The 20,232-nt window shown below is 35.7% G+C and overlaps 1 protein-coding gene across 2 annotated transcripts; it reads right to left on the reverse strand.

The window, feature by feature from the left end:
- Positions 1-4,749: 4,749 nt before the first annotated feature.
- On the reverse strand, positions 4,750-15,125 carry LOC125659950 (uncharacterized). Of its 2 annotated transcripts, XM_056148862.1 has the most exons (3): positions 14,924-15,125; positions 11,270-11,394; positions 4,750-6,355 (listed from the first exon to the last, which is right to left on the reverse strand). In XM_056148862.1, exons 1-3 carry the CDS (start codon positions 15,019-15,021, stop codon positions 6,285-6,287), a joined length of 294 nt encoding a protein of 97 aa, XP_056004837.1. In that variant the 5' UTR covers positions 15,022-15,125; the 3' UTR covers positions 4,750-6,284. The 2 variants fall into 2 exon arrangements, with proteins under 2 accessions (XP_056004837.1, XP_056004836.1); XM_056148861.1 differs by lacking the exon at positions 11,270-11,394 and having other exon boundaries at positions 14,924-15,116.
- Positions 15,126-20,232: the final 5,107 nt, after the last annotated feature.

Here is a 20,232-nt window from a genome sequence, read left to right on the forward strand (position 1 = left end):
GAAACCCCTGTACCATCAACTTGTTTGTCAGTAGCTTGCCTCGATTTAAAAACTGACTATACGTAGAACAAGCTCTTGCGTATCGAATCGGTTGAGAGATATAAACACCATATGCATGTGATAATGTAATATTGCTACATAAATATGGGAAGTTGACAATGGAGAAGCTGAAATCATCCCGTTTGTCAAACAGTTGAGTAGTCAGTTTGCCGTTTATGTCTACGTTCAATAAAATATCTAAGTATGAAGCAAACGTGGACGACTTTGTAGTGTCTTTTATTTCGAGCTCACAGGGATATATCGAATCTACATATGAATGAAAGTTCTTATTGTTAATAAACAAAACGTCGTCGATATATATAATTATTATACCTCAGTATGAGAATTCTATATAACGCATAATCTGATGAGTTTAGACAGTCACGTGCCAGGGATGACAAAACTTCATATTTCCCTCTCAAACATCATATCTCCCTATCATATTTTGCCCTCGGGGAAAATGATTTTTCTTGGGTGAACAAATCTTCATATCTCCCTCACTATCATGCAATAAATGTATATTGTCGAATTGAAGGCCACAGCAAGAGATTTTTTCTTCTCACAGGGGAGTTTTTGAATAAATTCTGCTTCATATGAATATAGAAACACATCAACTAGCAAAGAGGCACAATTCGTGCCCATGGGAATTTCAACAGACTGTTGGAAGACCTGATCACCAACGAGCATGAAGATATTGTCAATAAGGAACTCTAGCATATTTTTTATTTCAACTTCAGAGTACTTGTGTGTGGAATCAGAGTGGTGTTTAACAAAGCAAGTTTTTGGATGACTGATCACTATATATGAATATTTCCTTTTTACATTTTTGTTGAAGAAGCAATTGTCTATTATGTCAAAAAGTCTAGTCTTTAATTTATCGTGAGGAATGGTCGTGTATAGTGTTGAAAAGTCATAGGTTTTGATGTTATTGATTTGGGAAACGTTTTGCGATTTCAAGTTTACTAAAAGCTCTTTAGAATTTTTTAGAATCCACATTTGATTAACGCCACTTCTGGCATATGTAGTCGCACAGTAAGTTTAAAGTTTCTCCTTCACAGCTGTTAATATTTTCGTGAAGAGCAAAGATAGGGGCTTGGTAGAGCACTTACTGGATCCAGCAATGTATCTTTGTAAGGGTTTTTATGTAGTTTAAGAATCCAGTATCGGTATGGTAACTCATATTCATCCGACCCATTGACTAGGATATTGAATGTGTCTAAAACTGAAGCATGGTTTGGAAGACTTTCATCTTTTGAAAGAGCAGTTTGAGTATAAGTACGATTACCAAAAGTTAAATTAATGCTAAGTTCGTTTAAAATACAGTTGTAATTATGAGCCTTGCAAACAAAGACAATGTTGTTACTAGCTTTGTCAGCTGGAACCAAAGCATATTAATCATGTAACCTATCTAATTCTTTTATCACTTCTAGTTTACTAAACACAGAAGGATAGATGGTACATACTTTTGTTTTAATGTGTCTAATGGGGGATTTTAATATTCCTCTTATGCTTTTAACCCATTCTGACAATGTATCAAGTTCTTCTTTTTCATATTTAAGCCCATTGTCTGGCATAATCTTCGACAGAATTCATAATAGAGATGAAGTTCTGTCAATTAAAAGACCGAGGTTCTCTGTATTTAGGACCTTTTAAGAAAAAGTGATTTGAGGTCCTCATTTTCAACTATATCAACATCACCAGTAATGACATGTCCAGCTGGACTATAGTTGAAAGAAGATGAAGAACAAGAACACGTTGGTGGATTAGGTATAAGATGGTCTATATCTAGGCACTGCAAAGTTTGTTTATAATTAAAAAGTTTGGATGCAATAGTAGAAGTATAGCTGTAGGAAATGCAGGGTGTAGACTTGAACTTGTAATAAATTGGAATACACGACTGAACCCTTTTAAGACGAAGAATGTTGCTTATGTCGACAGCATCTATTCCTTTGTTTGTAAATTTGAGCTTAAGGAATTGGCGGCATGATTTGGAAGGTATATCATCCATGGCCTGTGCTGGTTTAAAACGCCTGTGATAGGCAACACCCATAATCAAAGAGTTCAGTCTGTGTTCAGGTGTTGAAAAATCCAAGTATAGACTAGCTGTAGCTTCTTCAAAATACGTATCTAAAACTCTCAATGGAACAGAGTAAAATTTTGTACAAATATAATGTAAAAACTTATACGGTACCAATTTTGATGCACCAGATGCGCATTTCGACAAATAATGTCTCATCAGTGATGCTCAACCGAAATGTTTGAAATCCGAAATAACATTGAATTTTTAGATCTATTATAGGGGAAAGCAGTGTGCCAAAAAAGTGGAGTCAAATTCGTTTAAGGATAAGAGCTATGCGTGAGGGAGATAATCCTTAATTTTGAAATGAATTTCTAAATTTTATAACAGCAATTAAATATGCATCCGTATTTTCAACCTAGTAACGAAGTACTTAGCAACTGGGCTGTAGAGACCCCCGGGGACTAACAGCCCACCAGCAGAGGCCTCGACTCAGGTGCCATAATGTAAAAACTTATACGGTACCAATTTTGATGCACCAGATGCGAATCAAATGTGACATCAATTATATTTGGTCTTTTATAGGAACGATGTATATGACTGCGATTCTGTCTTTGAGTATTGGGAAAGAGTCCCATCAAAATCACGTTATTTCCTTGTGGACTAGTCAAATTTCCCACATCATGTACATTATCATTGCATCCATATGGAAATGCAGTGTCTGGGGTCCTGATCCAGTGATCTTCTCGTTGTCCACGAAGAGGGGTGCTTAATGTTGGATTGTTTGTGAGATGATATTTATTGTCCAAAACCCTTACCCTCATGGACAAGATGGAGTGGTCCGGTGCATGAAAGTGCTTGTACAGAAGTTGGTTACCACCATTATCTATTTGAAATATGTGCCCCGATACTCATTTATTAAGTGAACCTTTGGTTTCTCCCACATGAATTAAGCCACACAGGTTACACCCAATGGCTTACACAACGTTAGAAGATTTACAAGTCAAATTATCAAAAGTCTTGGTACAGAAACTAAGTCCAGTGAAATTAATAAATTAATTTCTAGTGATCAATATATCACAAGTTTTGCATGTTTTTGCAGAACATTTTGAGATCGAGCACATGGGATCTGAAAATGAATTATCAAAGATATCTCTTAAAGGAACATAACAGTCTTTAATTTGGGTATAAGAATTTTGGTTTCTGTACCAAAGCTGACAATTTGACGATTGTACACAAGACAAATTTTTGATATCTCGAAGGATAATCCGAGGAACACCAACCGATCTGTAGGAGCCTGTGTCTTTTAAAGACTCCACATAGTGACACTTTTTTATAATGGACGACGTGTCAGCCAGTATTGTTTCGTCTTTGTGTATATTCATGAAGGAACATATATCAAGCGACAAGTATCCTCGGGGACAGACTGTCCACCAGCAGAGATACAAGCTCGATGGTTAAATGAAAGGTGAAGATAATGAACAGTGATCAATCTCATAACTCTTATAAGCAATACAAAATAGATAGTTGGACAAACACGGACCCGTGGACACAGCAGAGATGAGATCAGATGCCCAGGAAGAGTAAGCATCCCCTGTCGAACGGTCACACCCGCCATGAGCCCTATATCCTGATCAGGTAAACGGAGTTATCCACAATCAAACTCAGTGGTCAAACAATCGGTATGAAACACGTCAGACAGCATTTGACCCAATGATAGGTTGTATTGACGAACTAGATCGTTATAACGACCATAGAATTTTGAAATACTGGCTGCAGTCGAGACTGTTGAAACCCCTGTACTGTTTGTCAGTAGCTTGCCTCGATTTAAAAACTGACTATACGTAGAACAAGCTATTGCGTATCGAATCAGTTGAGAGATAACAACACCATATGCAGGTGATAATGGAATATTGCTACATAAATATGGGAAGTTGATAATGGAGAAGCTGAAATCCTCCCGTTTATCATACAGTTGAGTAGCCAGTTTGCCGTTTCACCTACATATGGTGTTTATGTCTCTGAACTCATTCGACACGCAAAAGCTTGTTCTGTGTATGATCAGTTTTTAAATCGAGACAGGCTATTGACAAGTTCATGTTATAGGGATTTCAACAGTCCCGTTTGAAATCACCATTTCGCAAATTCTTTAGTCGTTATAATGATCTAGTTGGCCAATACAACCTCTCGTTAGGTCAAATGCCGTCTGACGTATTTCAAAGAGACTGTTAGGCCGATCTTGGCACACTGAATTTGACTACGGATTACTTCGTTTACCTAATCAAGATATAGGGCTCACGACGGATGTAGGGCTTACGACGGGTTTGACTGGTCGACAGGGGATGCTTTCTCTTCATAGGCACCTGATCCCACCTCTGGTGTGTCCAGGGGTCTGTGTTTGCTCAACTACCTAATATAACATCGTCGGAACCCATGGGTTTTCTTTCCGTTATACCGCTGGGTAACGGAGAGAAAACCCGTGAGTTCCAATGATGCATCTTTGACAATTACACGAAATTTCGGAAAGAAATCCAAGAAAGATAGATTAGCTTTGTAAAAGAGTTTCGTCAGAGTTCATTTTGTTTTAAAAAATAGTCTCCTCATTCTAAACTATAGGCGAATTAATGAGAAGTGTGTTCATAATTATGTCCTTTCCATCTGCGCATCATAAGACTTCAAAACAACTTCCAGCATTATCTGTTGATTTTTATTACATAATTTCTAGGTATGAATATAGAATGCACGTCCAAACATTTCCAAACATTAATGTATTTTCACAAAAAAGCAATTAAAGTGAATTTCTAAACCATGAAAATTGATGACGTCATCTACCACAGTTATACACATGACTCATGTATTAATAATAGGTCCTTGTATAGTCTAATCTTGTCGGAATCTAGCATCCATTCCTTCATATAAAGTCCACTCAGTGGTTGTAAGAACCGTGGCAGGCTGTACAATGTCTGGCGCATAGTTTTTGGATCCTTGGATGCAAAAAGGTTGTATGTCTCAACTTCTTTCTCAAATGGGCTCCCAGGGAACATGATGTCAATGTATGGATTTCCGTAGAAGAAATGCGGTAGGTACCCTTCTTGAATACTAAGTTCAAGATACTTCACAAAGTACCCCAAAGCCTCTTTCACACCAGAAAGAGTGTTTTCTTTGCTGGGTATTGTCAAAAATAAGATGCAGTAAAAGCAGATATTTTTGAGATGGTAGGAATTTACAACACTCCCTAGCTGATTGGTCGAATTCGGTTGAAATTCACGCAATGCTCCTTTCAGTAATCTACATGCCGTCATCACATACCTCTGACTTCGGTTTCTGCGAGCTACATCAAGGATGTGTTTTTCATATCCACAGGTTGAATTTCGCCAGAGAAATTTTCTTTCGCTTTCTGGGATATTTGGGTTCACTTTATTGACCCATTTCATGACCCCATACCTTTTACATGACATCTGTTCATCTGCAGAGATTGTAGACTTTGCTATGTGACATTGATGAAAATCATGAACTGCGTACGGATCTGGTACCGTGTCTGATGATAAGCACAGTCCAGGTACCAAATCAGCTTCAACATCTGAAACATGTATACTTTTGACAGAAACCGTTTTACCATAGCTACCCTGTAACCGAGCTACATAATAACCTACTCCTTCTAATTCAATGTTATTTCTGATAACAATTTTCAAAGTAGGAGGATTTACTCTTCGAACAACTCTACATCTGTCTGAGGAATGCGCCGTCAGTCTTCGTAATTGTCGATTAATTTCTGCTTCTGACTTATCCAAAAGAGATGTGAACACTCTCGTGTGAAAGTTGCTGGTGTTAATATATGTGTCGCCATTGGAGTCTTCAAGCAAACCGTATTTTATCATCCATGATGAAAGATTGTAATGGCTAACTACTCTTTGTTTGAAAAGGCCAGGAAGAGAATTTCCGTAACAGTTGAAGGCCTTTGTTTCCACCATCCGTACGCCCTCAATGCGAAATGGTAAAATAAAATCAAACTCTAGTGGATCACAAACCTTTAATCCCTCCCTAGAACTACCTTGTTTGATGAACGTTTCGTCTAAAACAAGTCCTGGGAATTGGATGGCAGCTGCAGCCTTCATTTCACGTGCTATGATTTTTACTACTTTATCCATAATTTGGCGGCTTTCCTGCCAATCAGATTCACTTATGTGTAGATTGTTTTCTTTGAAATATTTGCTGATATTTGCGTCTCCTAAACCAATTTCAAATACTGGCTCCCTCCATTCATTGTGATTGGAACCAACTTCATTCCTTGGCGTAAACCTAAAAAATTAAGCCAAAAGAGAATGTTTGGTATTTTTTTCCCATATTTCGTATTTCAATCGAATAAAACACGAATTATTATTAGATTAATGGTCATCATTATGGATAATGCAGGATATATGATCAAAGATTTGTGTGCAAGGGCATTGAAATCGGGACCTTGAAATCAACATTAGTGGCATCTACAGATAGTTACTGACTTTATACACACTTGGAGTACAGTAAAACATCATTACAGTGAACACACTTATAATGATTTCACGATCACAGCAAAATTATTTGTATTCACTGTAGTTTGAAAACACTATAAACTTACTAAAATTTAAAGACTTAATTATAAATCCATCTTATTTTAGCCAGACTTAAATATATCTTATTTCTGAGGATTTTTCGGAAACACTATTCCGGAATTCTACCGGAAATAAGTTAGCAAATACAATATCATTTCCTTTTATGACTAGGCAATTTCGAAAAAAAGGTTAGACAATTTTTTTTTTAAGATTCAGAAGGCGGCTACGGTAAATAAGTTAAATTGTAGAGAAAAAACATGCCAAAAGAAAGATCAAAAGGAGCAAATATGAATGGAACTGAAGTGATTAGAAATGGAGGAACAAATAAAAATTTGGAAGGACCAGTTGAAGTTCAATAGCAGACGACAATGGAGACATGAACAAATAATGGATTTGAGGGAGAATTAGATGCATCACCCAGGGATGAACCATCGGGATATAGGGCTCACGGTGGGTGTGACCGGTCGACAGGGAATGCTTACTCCTCCTAGGCACCTGATCCCACGTTTGGTGTGTCCAGGGGTCCGTGTTTGCCCATTTATCTATATTGTATTGCTTATAGGAGTTATGAGATTGATCACTGTTCGTTATCTTCACCTTTCATTTCACATGGAGAATTTCAGAGAATCTTTTCGAGGTATAAATGCCATGGATATACCAAATATGGTCAATAGTTACAATAATATTGTTGGACTTAATGTTACACAAGAAATTTTGAAGAAATAGTAAGTGGTCAGTATGTAGAATTGACAAAACTGTACATAAATTCTAATGAGCCACAAAAACAAACAGTTCTAATGGTGAATAGGGAATTACAAACATCCGAGAAAAATTCTTTTTAAAAACTCAACAACATTGAACAGTGGACGGATGCATTTATAATTTTTTGTAGTATTTATTTAGACATCCGACAAAAACTTCAGAAATTTTTAAATTCATGAATGATGTTAGGTTAACTTGATCTATCTCAGAAAATCTTGGATTTAAAGAGTATGACCAACAATTCAGATTAAAAATGGCAAAGAACCCTACAAAACCATGGGGTGAGGTTGATTAAGAATTATGGTTGTTTGTTTTACTTTCTGTTAAAACTCTGTCTGCTGCTCCATCTTACCAGAGTCAGAGTAAAAAATGCTACAATTACAACAACCAAGGTTCATGCTTCAGATCACCCTATGCATATTTACATGTATGTATCAAGTGTGGGTCAACATCCTAGCAACATTTGTCAAATCAAAAACATCAGCACACAAGGGGAAGGGCTTAGCAATTGGACAGGGAAATTACAGATTTTAAAGGGGTCAGTACCAAAACACAAGAGGAAGAGGGGAGGGGGGTCTCAATTTAAAAGTCAAAGTGGAATTTTCTAATATATGGAAGCTTAGGACCACTATAAAGATGTACAATTTGGAATCATTGTTACACAATTATCCTAACATTATATTTTTAATATCGTTGTATTCTTGTATTGCCGTCTCATAAATTTAATATAAAAAAATATCTAACATATTTTTCTACAATACACGTGTCCAAACTTACCTTGAAATATTCATCAAAGCCCCATACGACCCGAAAACTAGCATTTTTTATCATTTTGTTTGTTGAGGTAGCCATGTTAGGTAGCCGGTCAATTCGAACGCTGTTGCTATTGGTATCTATTCATAATATTCGTTAAAAGTTATGTATTCATTCTTCACATATTATAAACACTAACAATTAATAAATATTAAAAATGTAGTTTATCTAAAGCTAGAATAAGCTCTTGATTAATGAAAATGCTACAAAAGCCACGTTTGATCCCTTACCCTCGTGTGGCAGGGATGGGGACCGCGCCAGATCAATGAAAGCCGCATAACCGTGAGTTTACATATTTGAATGATCATTATTTAACCGAACTGAGATGATTTATTATCCAAAATATTTAAATAAATTTATTTGTGGGGATACTAATTCATTGTGGAAGTATGGAAATGAACCGGGATTCGAATTGAATTGCTACCTAAGATGGCTACGTAAACGAACGAAATCGTAAAAAGCTGCGAGTTTTCGGGTTGTATGGCGCTTTAAAGAGTATTTCAAGGTATGTTTGGACACAAGTATAGCAGAAAATTATGTTAGGAATTTTTCAATATGAAATTTATGAGACGGCGACGCAAGGATATAGCGATGTAAGACCTCAACCGTACGCATCTTTTTGTGCGCCGTAAATCGAATGTTTTTATGAGGGGTGGATCTGTAGCTCTCTGATCTGTCCCAATATTTTTTCAGAGAACTATAGTTCTGCAACTGGGTAGTGCGTTTATCAATAGTCAAAAGAGCATTCTTTAGCATCTAGAACCAGACCAGATGGAGTTAACTTTGGACTAATGAGTAGATTAAATGTGTCTATTTGGTTGCAAGAAAAAAGGGGATATGGGCTGGTGTGAAATGTTCCACAAGATCAAAACATTGTTGAAAGTTGCTCATCCTCCTGATTACATTATTCTACGAGGGCTGTTTGATATGTAATTTGTATTGTACGATATTTCAAAAGCATTCTACTCAAATAGTGAAATGAACATTACATCCCTTCAAAGTATTCTCCAAGGTTTGAAATGCATAATTTCAATCCCTGAATCCATTTCTGAAATGCGTCATGGTACGCTGATTTAGGTAGACCTCTGAGGCACTGACTGATGGCTGAGCCAAAGGCTTGTTGGTACTTGTAACAACGACCAGATAAGAACTTTTTAAGTTTTGGAAAAAGGAAAAAGTCGGATGGGGCTAGATCTGGAGAGTAAGATGGGTGTCGCAAGACGGTAACCTTCTCCGACTTCAAAAATTGCTTCACAAGCTCAGATATATGTGATGGAGCATTATCATGAAGTAGACGATCATGTCTAAATCCTGACACAGCGCGTCGTTTATGATAACATTTCTTGAACTTTTTTGGTATAACATCTCAGTAATAACGACCAGTAACACTTTTGCCCTTCGACACCGGAATGTGTACGGCTATACCATCACATGAGAAGAATATGCAAAAAAGACCCTTTGTGCTTATTGTTCTCTTTTGGCAAGTACAGACCTTCTACCGTGTTCAATTAGCTATATTTTGTTTCCAATTTTTCTTCTGGTTCGACATAGTAAACCCATGTTTCGTCACCAGTAACAATTTTTGCAAATTGTCTTTGATTGAATTTGGGAAACATTTTGAGCAATTGCTTAGCGGTTTGTACTCGAACCCGATTTTAGTCATATAGTTTATTATATGCGGTATCCATCTGGCAGAAATTTTTCGTACTTTCAAAATACGCTTCAAAGTGAAATGCAACCGCAATATCGATATACCAACAGCATTGGCAATATCACAAATCGTGTATCTGCTATCACTTTATTTCCCTGACTTTTGAGACATTTGCCTTGCCTGTTACAGTCACAAGTCGGCCAGATTTTGCTGCATCTTTGACGGACTCTGTGCTAGTCAGAAATTTCTTTCTCCACCTACGAACTGTCTCAAAAGATAACTAATCACACCCATAAACTTCCCCCAATTCAGTAAAAATCTGCATTTTCGAATGACCGAGTTTCGTGCAAACTTTTATATAAGCTCTAACATCTTCAATATTCTCAACCCGTTTCCCAACCATTTTTACAACAGTGGTCAACGACTGGCTCTATTGAAATGATTATAAGTTTAAAACTATGTGGAGCTGAAGGCTCGTGTTTATATCGTTGGAAAGGTATTTAATAGAGCTTTTCAAGAGTATCATCATCCACGAAATCGTGCAAAGCGTTATCGCGCTGTGGTACAATACACATTACATATCAAACACCCCTCGTATATTGTGGTGGTAATAATGTTGGGTACACACCAGTCAAACAGCTTATACAAGATATGAAAGTTACAATTGACAAAATTTGGAAACGTTTACCCAATATAAAGCTAGTATGGTCACAAATATTGCCTAGAAAGAACGGATATTCATCAGATAACATAGAAAAAATGAATAATTCTGCAAAAAGAATCAAAAGATCAGTGACGATATACGATTATATAGTCAGGAATGGGGGATGTTGTATCAAGTACATGTATTTGGATATCAAACACGTAAATGTGGAGCTTTTTGAGGCGGATAGGGTCCATAAATCAAATATAGGCAATGACATGTTTCTTTTTTCAACAATATCAGTGCAGGTTAGAAAGGTGAAGATAACGAACAGTGATCAATCTCATAACTCCTATAAGCAATACAAAATAGATAGTTGGGCAAAAACGGACCCCTGTACACACTAGAAGTGGGATCAGGTGCCTAGGAGGAGTGAGCATCCCCTAGGGGATCCGGGTTAGTATAGGTCTTTAGTACCCCTTGTTTGTCGTAAGAGGCGACTAAATTAGGCGGTTCTTCGGATGAGACCGTAAAAGCCGAGGACCCGTGTCATAAAAAAAGCCGAGGACCCGTGTCCCAACAGGTGTGGCATGATAAAGATCCCTCTCTACTCAATGGTCATAAGCACCGAGCATAGGTCTAAATTTTGCATCCCTTCACTGGCATTGGTGACGTCTCCATACGAATGAAATATTGTCTAGAGGGGCGTTAAACAATTTATATCAATCAATATCAATCAATATCCAAAGTTATACTAGAATTTGGACGGGTATTTTGTGGCAAGGTCTTGGCTCCAGGAACTAATTGCTTCCCCCACTTGGTGGCGGTGGCTTTAATATTGTAACCATTTCCGCCATGTGGAAGAATGCGCGTCCGGTTCCTGTGAATGAAAATTGAATGATTTGATTGGACAATACTGTATGTATTGAATTATCTAGTGACAATTCGTCACATATATATATGTTAGACTTTGATTGCCGCTCACAAGCATCAGAGTTATATGGGTTTTTGTTTACTTAAAAATTGAAATTTTAATGATTGATGTTTGGGTGTGATTGCAAATTGTTTTATTGCCGTCAACCGGAATGAGAAAATCTGCTAAATTTGTTGCTTGATTTTATAATATAACATTAGTCAATGATAAGTATTTGGCCTATACCAATTTAGTGTCAATACACAGGTGTAATTTTCATTGTAAAATTTTAATGTAAAACTTGTACTCATTGCCTAGTTGCCAAGACCAACAACAGCCACAATGGGGAGGGGGTATTGTTTTAAAAACAGTAAGAACAATGTACACTACTACATTACCATTATTTTGAAGTTTTAGATATAACGAATTATGTTTCTAACGAATCAACATGGTTCGTCAACAGCAAGAGTGTTTTACTGTAAAAAGTTTCTCCACGGATTTCGGTTAATTATTCCCATTTGTTTTACTTTCACTTGATGTATGTTAAAGGTAATTATAAATTGCTTTTATTTCAGTTTAGTAATTCTATTTCTCCATCATTCATTTTAAATCTGGAATTGTTATTTTTGATTAGTTTGAAATCATAACAAAGTCAAAACTGGAAACCAACACTTTAACATTAGCATTGAATAATTTTCTCACGAGTGAATACTAGTAACGTCTTGATCTAAGTTATAAACTTAAAGAAATAAAAAGATCACCAACACATTATGAAAATAGACAAGTGAATTTATTGGTTGACCGGTTTTTTTAACGTGGGTTGGTCGTCATCAGTACAATCATACATGTACATGAAATTTGTTTATTGAAGTATAAGTACGACTGACATTGCCAGTGTGGAAGGTTTTTACAAATTGTGGATTTGCTTGACAATGTCATTTTATACAAGATGCATGGAATTGCTTTTATTGTCCACGATTTTTATATGACAAAAATAAAATAGGAACATGATTAATCGAATAGTCCATAAATTTCTTGAATTGTTACTGTTCTGGTTTTAATCCTGGGGAAGTCCATCCAAGCAGATTGTGTCGTTTTGTGTTAATTATTGGTGTAAAGTGCTGGGACACAGGTTCGCGTCCGTTAGTAGCTCTGATATCAGCGAAATGTTCCGAGGGAGTTGCCTGTTTGACAAATGTATTTTTGCGGATAATTACAGAAGTACTGTTGCATCTAGGTTTTGTTTCAAAGAGTAAATTATATTCTTATGAAAGCAATTATAGAATATTCTTCTCAAATGGGCAGATTTGACGGCTCTTGTAATGGGATGGTTTCCAGTTTCTAAGGTGATGATGTTAACAAATTGCTTATTTATTTCAGTACAGTAATTTCCAAAAATATCTCTTGCTGTGGCCTTCAATGTGTCATTTATATATATCGATGACGTTTTATCTTTTAATAATGCTAATTTCCATTTATATGTTTCGATATATCCCTGCGAAATCGACATAAAAGACACCACAGAGTCGTCAACTTCTGCTTCATACTTGAGTATTTTATTCTATATAGATATTAATGGCAAACTAACAACTCAACTTTATGATAAACGGGATAATTTCAGCTTCTCCATCGTCAACTTCCCATATTTATGTAGCAATATTCCATTACCACCTGCAAATGGTTTAATATCTCTCAACTGATTCGATACGCAAGAGCTTGTTTTGCGTATGATCACTTTTTAAATCGAGACAGCCTACTGACAAACAAGTTGATGGTGCAGGGGTTTCAACAGTCCCGTTTAAAGTCAGCATTTCGCAAATTCGCAAATTCTATGGTCGTTATAACAATCTAGTTTGCCAATACAACCTATCATTGGGTCAAGTTTTATACCGATTGTTAGGCCGTTCCTGACACACTAATTTTGACTACAGATAACTCCGTTTACCTGATTACGATATAGGGCTTACGGCGGTTGTGACCGGTCGACAGGGGATGCTTACTCCCCCTAGGTACCTGATGTCCAGGGGTCCGTGTTTGTCTAACTATCTATTTATGTATTGCTTATAGGAGTTATGAGATTGATCGCTGTTCGTTATCTTCACCTTTCATCTGTTAAAGATCTAGATATGAGAGAAATCAAAAAGTCTCAATAGAGAAATTGTAATTGGAATTACCAATTTCTGGCGACTTTTCATAAAATGAATCGTTTTTTCGCCTCAAGTTAACAGTGTCCTCCTCAATATATTTCTCTAAACTTTTTACATGTGTTTAGGGACTTATCAAACTATCAAAAACTGAAAAGAACACCTTTGTTGCAATTAGTTTGCATTTCTAAGAAATTCTCTCGAATTCTACTGGACTATCAGCCCTTAAGAAGTAACACAAACCGACGGAACAGTATCACTAAACCTTAACCCTAACGTAACGTTGTCTGACTGTAAACTAGTTGACAAGTTAGTTTTGAAATTTATTCATTTTTTATGCAAATACCAATCAAAATCCACATACAGATCAAGGGCAAGTAAAGACTGCAAGCCTCTAAAGATCCCTAAACATTAACCTAGAAAACATCTTCTCAGTCGTAAGATTTACTGATCTACTCCGTCGTAAGATTTACCGCTCTATTCCGTCGTAAGATTTACCGCTCTACTCCATCGTAAGAATTACCGCTCTACCCCGTCGTAAGAATTACTGATCTATCATCTACTCTGTCATAAGATTTACCGCTCTACTCCGTCATAAGATTTACCCCTCTACTCCGTTGTAAGATTTACCTCTCTACTCCGTCGCAAGATTTACCCCTCTACTCTGTCGTAAGATTTACTCTGTCATACGATTATATAGAGCTCTACTCCGTCGTAAGAGTTACCGCTATACTCTGTCTTTACCGTTATACCCTATCGTAAGATTTACCGCTATACTCTGTCGTAAGATTTGCCGCTCTACTCGGTCGTAAGATTTACTGCTACACTCCATCGTAAGATTTACCGAGGTACCACTCTACTCCGTCAAAAGAAATAGGCCAAAAAAGAAATAATCAATAGTTTCTCAAGTCCGCTGCATCCGTTGAAAAGGTACCACATGGAATTTTTTCTTCAATTTATATTTGTTTATAACTGCAAATGAGGTAACTCTTGTATTTTAAATATTTATGTAAAACTTTCAGAAGGTTTTGATAAAATTGTACGTATCCTTTTTATCAAATAATTATTGAATTCATACTCATTCATCTGCAATACAATTGGAAATTATACAATGCAAATGAAAAATTATACAATGCAAATGGAAAATATAGAATACAAATGGAAAATTATACAATACAAATGGAAAAGATCAAATATTGGTACGTTTGACATGCCATAAAAAAACAATACCAGCCTGCCTTTTCAAAATTTGAAATGTTTTGTCAGAAAACTTTTTTTGACCTTAAGTAGCGCTCCACTTCGTCGTAAGAGTTATTGATCTTTGGATGAGATAAGTTTTTTTTCTTACTTACTTTTTGTTACTTTTGCTTTCGAGTTGACATTTACTGATCAGCCATATTGGGACTGCAAAAATGGCTGCACCAACAATCCCTGCAACAAGTTTATCCATCAAGAAAACACTTCTGCGTGATTTAGATAACCTATAAAACACAATATACTACAATGTACAGGTACACAATCAATTACATGTACAGGTACACAATCAATTACATGTACAGGTACACAATCAATTACATGTACAGGTACACAATCAATCAGATGTACAGGTACACAATTACATGTACAGGTACACAATTACATGTATAGGTACACAATTACATGTACAGGTACACAATCACATGTACAGGTACACAATTACATGTACAGGTACACAATCACATGTACAGATACACAATCAATCACATGTACAGGTACACAATTAATTACATGTAAAGGTACACAATCAATTACAGGTACATGTACACAATCACATGTACAGGTACACAATCACATGTACAGGTACACAATCAATCAGATGTACAGGTACACAATTACATGTACAGATACACAATTAATTACATATACAGGTACACAATTACATATACAGGTACACAATTACATGTACAGATACACAATTAATTACATATACAGGTACACAATTACATATACAGGTACACAATTACATGTACAGATACACAATTAATTACATATACAAGTACACAATTACATGTTCAGGTACAAAATCAATTACATGTACACAATTACATGTTCAGGTACACAATTACATGTACAGGTACACATTTAATCACATGTACAGGTACACAATTACATGTACAGGTACACAATCACATGTACAGGTACACAATCAATTACATGTACAGGTACACAATTAATTACATGTACAGGTACACAATTACATGTACATAATTACATTTACAGGAACACAATTACATTTACAGGTACCCAATCAATTACATGTACAGGTACACAATTACATGTACAGGTACACAATCAATTAAATGTACAGGTACACAATCAATTACATGTACAGGTACACAATCAATTAAATGTACAGGTACACAATTAATTACATGTACAGGTACACAATTACATGTACATAATTACATTTACAGGAACACAATTACATTTACAGGTACCCAATCAATCACATGTATAGGTACACAATTACATGTACACAATTACATGTATAGGTACACAATTACATTTACAGGAACACAATTACATGTACAGGTACACAATCAATTACATGTACAGGTACACAATTATGTGTACAGGTACACAATTAATTACATGTACAGGTACACAATTACATGTACAGGTACACAATCAATTATATGTACACAATTACATGTTCAGGTACACAATTACATGTACAGATACACATTGAATCACATGTACAGGTACACAATTAACAAGGTCACCGCTAAGCGGAGCATCCCCTCGCGGCAGGAAATATCATGAACATATGCATGCATTATATTCATATATAGGTTTTTGTTAAATATATATAGCTATTTATTATTGATTAAAATTCAGATACCTTTAACATAATTAGGTGGTGGTGTACAGGTACACAATCAATTAAATGTACAGGTACATGTATATAAATTAGTGTTTTGCTATATAAAGATTTAAATACAGACAGAATTAACGATATCAGTATTTTAAACAAGCAGTCGGTCCAGCTTGATTCTCAAATAACAAGTGAAAAATAGAGAGAGAAAATACTGGCTACGAAATTGAAATACCGGTATACAAACGAATGTGCTACACGGGCAGATGAAAACAAGCGGTATTCTCGCGAGATTATACTTACTTGGGTGAAACATCACCAATAGATAATATATTTCCGGAATAATTGTTGGCGTATAATACGCCATATTCAAATTCGAAAAATTAATCTTAATAAAATATTTTCTAATAGATATAAAATACCTTACACATCCAATTACATGACAAATTTGGCTAGGTATTTTACGGTATTTTTGGTAGGCTTTATATCAGAGACATATATTATTTTAGGGCTAATATTGACTATAAATCAAATTATTTTTTTTTCAATACAATATGCAAGAAAGTTGCCAGAAATTTTACTGAACTTCCATTTTTGTTGCACATAAGAATCTTAAGAGCATCAGACAGACACATAGCATGGTTTTTCCTGAAAGGGGGGGGGGGGGTAGCAGAGGATAAATCGCGATCGTCTAAAATTCTTCACTATCAAACGAAAATAAAAAAAGGTCCAAAAAATCCATAACAGATGTTCTCTATTCCAAACTTCAACACTATACATGTAAAGAAGGGGACGGATTCATCCTACCATGCAATGTAAGGGGGGGGGGGGGGGGGTCAGCCAGTATATCATAATTCGCAAGGGATGATAATTTACTATGCATGTGAATATAATGGAAAATTCAACTTTATCAAATTTAAAAGTATCCCGTCTCTGATTTAAAGCGCATGAGAGTAAAGGATATTAAATTGGAATGGGACGGTGGTAAAATGGATTTCTTTTAGATCCAGTGGTACGGTATGTATCAATATCTCACCAGAGCTCATAGAATGTAGAACTGACTTCATAATGACTTATGAAGGTGATCGTCGGGGAAATAACATATTCTGGTGATATTACTGGTTCTACAGGTATATATTTTGTAGACAGTGGAGGGGTGGTGGTGTGTACAGATCTGTACAGGTACACAACCCACTTCACGTGTCTGTGCATTATGCAAGCACTAGTGTTTGCAAACCTTTATAAGACACATGGAAAACTGCATTGAAGATAATGGCAGGGATATCACTTAGGATCAACAAGCTCCACTTTTAATTTGGTGTCTGTGCATCAAATAAAGTATTTCTCATCTCCCACAAAATCTTTAAAGAAGAACACTTTAACAAGAGATGGGAGATGTCTCTCATTATTCATGGAAATAATTGTCATTAACACTGTATTCTTTTAGCCCCTTAACTGGCCCTGTGAAATGCAGAACCACATGACCTCTTTCTTTGCCATTGGTGACTAGGTATACAGACTGTTGAATAGCAGTTGACCTTTGCTGTTCACTACAACCTTTTTCAAGACCACCAATTCTTTTAACACAACTTCCAAGAAATGCAAAATGGGAAAGTCTAACAGATTGAAACACACAAGAGTCAATGTACTATAATCATGATTTTATGCTTGTTTATAAGGAACTCCTTGAGAAAAATTAAAAATATTTTAAATATTTATGATCAAGATTCCTTATAGCCAATATTCTTTCAAGCTTAACAAGGTTATTATGATGTGCATTGAAAATAGTTATTCTTAAAGGGGCATTAGCTGTCATTTTGATACAAAAAAAAAATTAATTAAATGAAATTTGCTCCATATCATACATGTATATTTCAGTGATAACACCAGTATTTAATTATTTCAAACACCTTTTAACCCCAAAACAGGCACATGAATGTGTATGAATATCACATGAATTTTGGTAATTACATGTAAATGATTATTGTCTTGCAAGACAATAATTCATCCTTATGTATTTCTATACACTAAAAGTGACAATCTATTGTCGTTTTATTAGGTTTCTCATGTTTTTGTACAAAATAAATATCATTATTAGGCATTAATATATATTCTTATTGAGAGATTTTGAATAAAAAAGTTGCCATCACTTTCACAGCTAATGCCCTTTGACAAACTACATAGCATATCATAATTATCTTGCTGTTAATGAATATGTAACTCTTAAATTAGGTTAAGAGAATTTGATACCAAAGTGCAGAATATTATATTGTAAAATGTACAAAGGTGCAGCCTTGAAATTTATTAAACATAACAATAATATGATTTCACAAAGTGTATTAATCAGTAATTAACAGTATCACTTATACCATTCATAAATGTATTTTAACATAATGTATTTAGTACTACTGTGTGCTGGATTATTTTTCAACCCCATGTAAATAATGAATTACATTCAAGGGCAACAACTCTTCTAGACACATATTCTGTTCTGAACACATTCTCTTCCATAGTCATAAGATATAGATCATCATTTAAACTAATGTGTTAACATGTGCATACCATAGGAAAAGATTTCACACACATATATCATAACCTATTATCCAATGTGGAGATGTACGTGGACTCCAAAGTTTAGATATTGTATGTCTAAAAATATGTTCATTTGAAATATTAATAAGTACAAATGTACAATGTCAGCTACAATATGAGTTGAGAATTTTTTTCAAGTTTTTCATAGCAAAATCATGATGGTATGTAAATCTATCCAAATACATAAGGGTCTTAGTACAGTTTCCAGCACATCCATTCATATTCCTGGTCATCCTATCTCCAATAATCTAGACATTACTTAGTTCTCTCCATGCCAAAACACATAGGACCAGACTCTCTCCAATCCACTCTGTTCTATTGCTACCATCTTGATCTCATTCAAGTTTCTTCATTCTGCAATCTTTCTTTCTGCTTCTACTGTTCCTCTCCAGGTTGTTTTCGGTCTCTTAAATGCCCTCTTCCCTTGTGGTGTTCAACCTAAGGCCATCTCACTGTCATTGTCACCTCCCCTCTACAGCACGTGTCCTATATAGTTCCATCACCATCTCCTCAGCTCATTGTTTATTGCATTGATGTCAGTCCTGGCTGCCACTTCCTGTTTTCCATAATTTTCTGCTACTTTATCCCCAGTATCCTCTGCAAGCATCTGATATAGTAAGCATCTATTGACTTTCCACCTATTCACCTTCCAAGACATGGACATGCAAAATTTCTGAAAAAATAAATGCAAATATACCCTATGATAAATTTTAAATACATGCGTCTTAAACAGTACAAGAGGCCAAAGAGCCACATCGCTCAACGGAGTCACCTTGGCCCTGCCATTGTACAGCTGTTGTGATTTTGAAAAGATTTCAGTCTTTATTCCTATGAAAAATGTTGACCCATATTGTGGCTCCAGCCTACATGAGCCCCAAAGGATCACAACATTACTGAAAATGAATTCACATTACACAGAAATGCCTCAACACCAATATGATCGACAAGATCTTGCTGTTCTGGATAAGACCAAGGTTACAAGGTAATTGATCATGGTACATGCATGATACAAAAGATCTTGCCATAAGAAATCTATATACAAAATATGAAAGCTCTGTCTTAAATAGTTGAGATATTGAATAGGTCAGATTTTTATCAAAAGTAGGTCAAATTTCCAGGTCAAAGTCACAAGATCAAACACCGTTGCATCACATGAAAGAATTTTTTGTTAAAAATGTATATACAAAAGATAAAAGCCCTAGCTTAAATAGTTCA

The sequence above is a fragment of the Ostrea edulis genome, chromosome 9 (assembly GCF_947568905.1).
Source record: "Ostrea edulis chromosome 9, xbOstEdul1.1, whole genome shotgun sequence".
Classification (NCBI taxonomy): domain Eukaryota; kingdom Metazoa; phylum Mollusca; class Bivalvia; order Ostreida; family Ostreidae; genus Ostrea; species Ostrea edulis.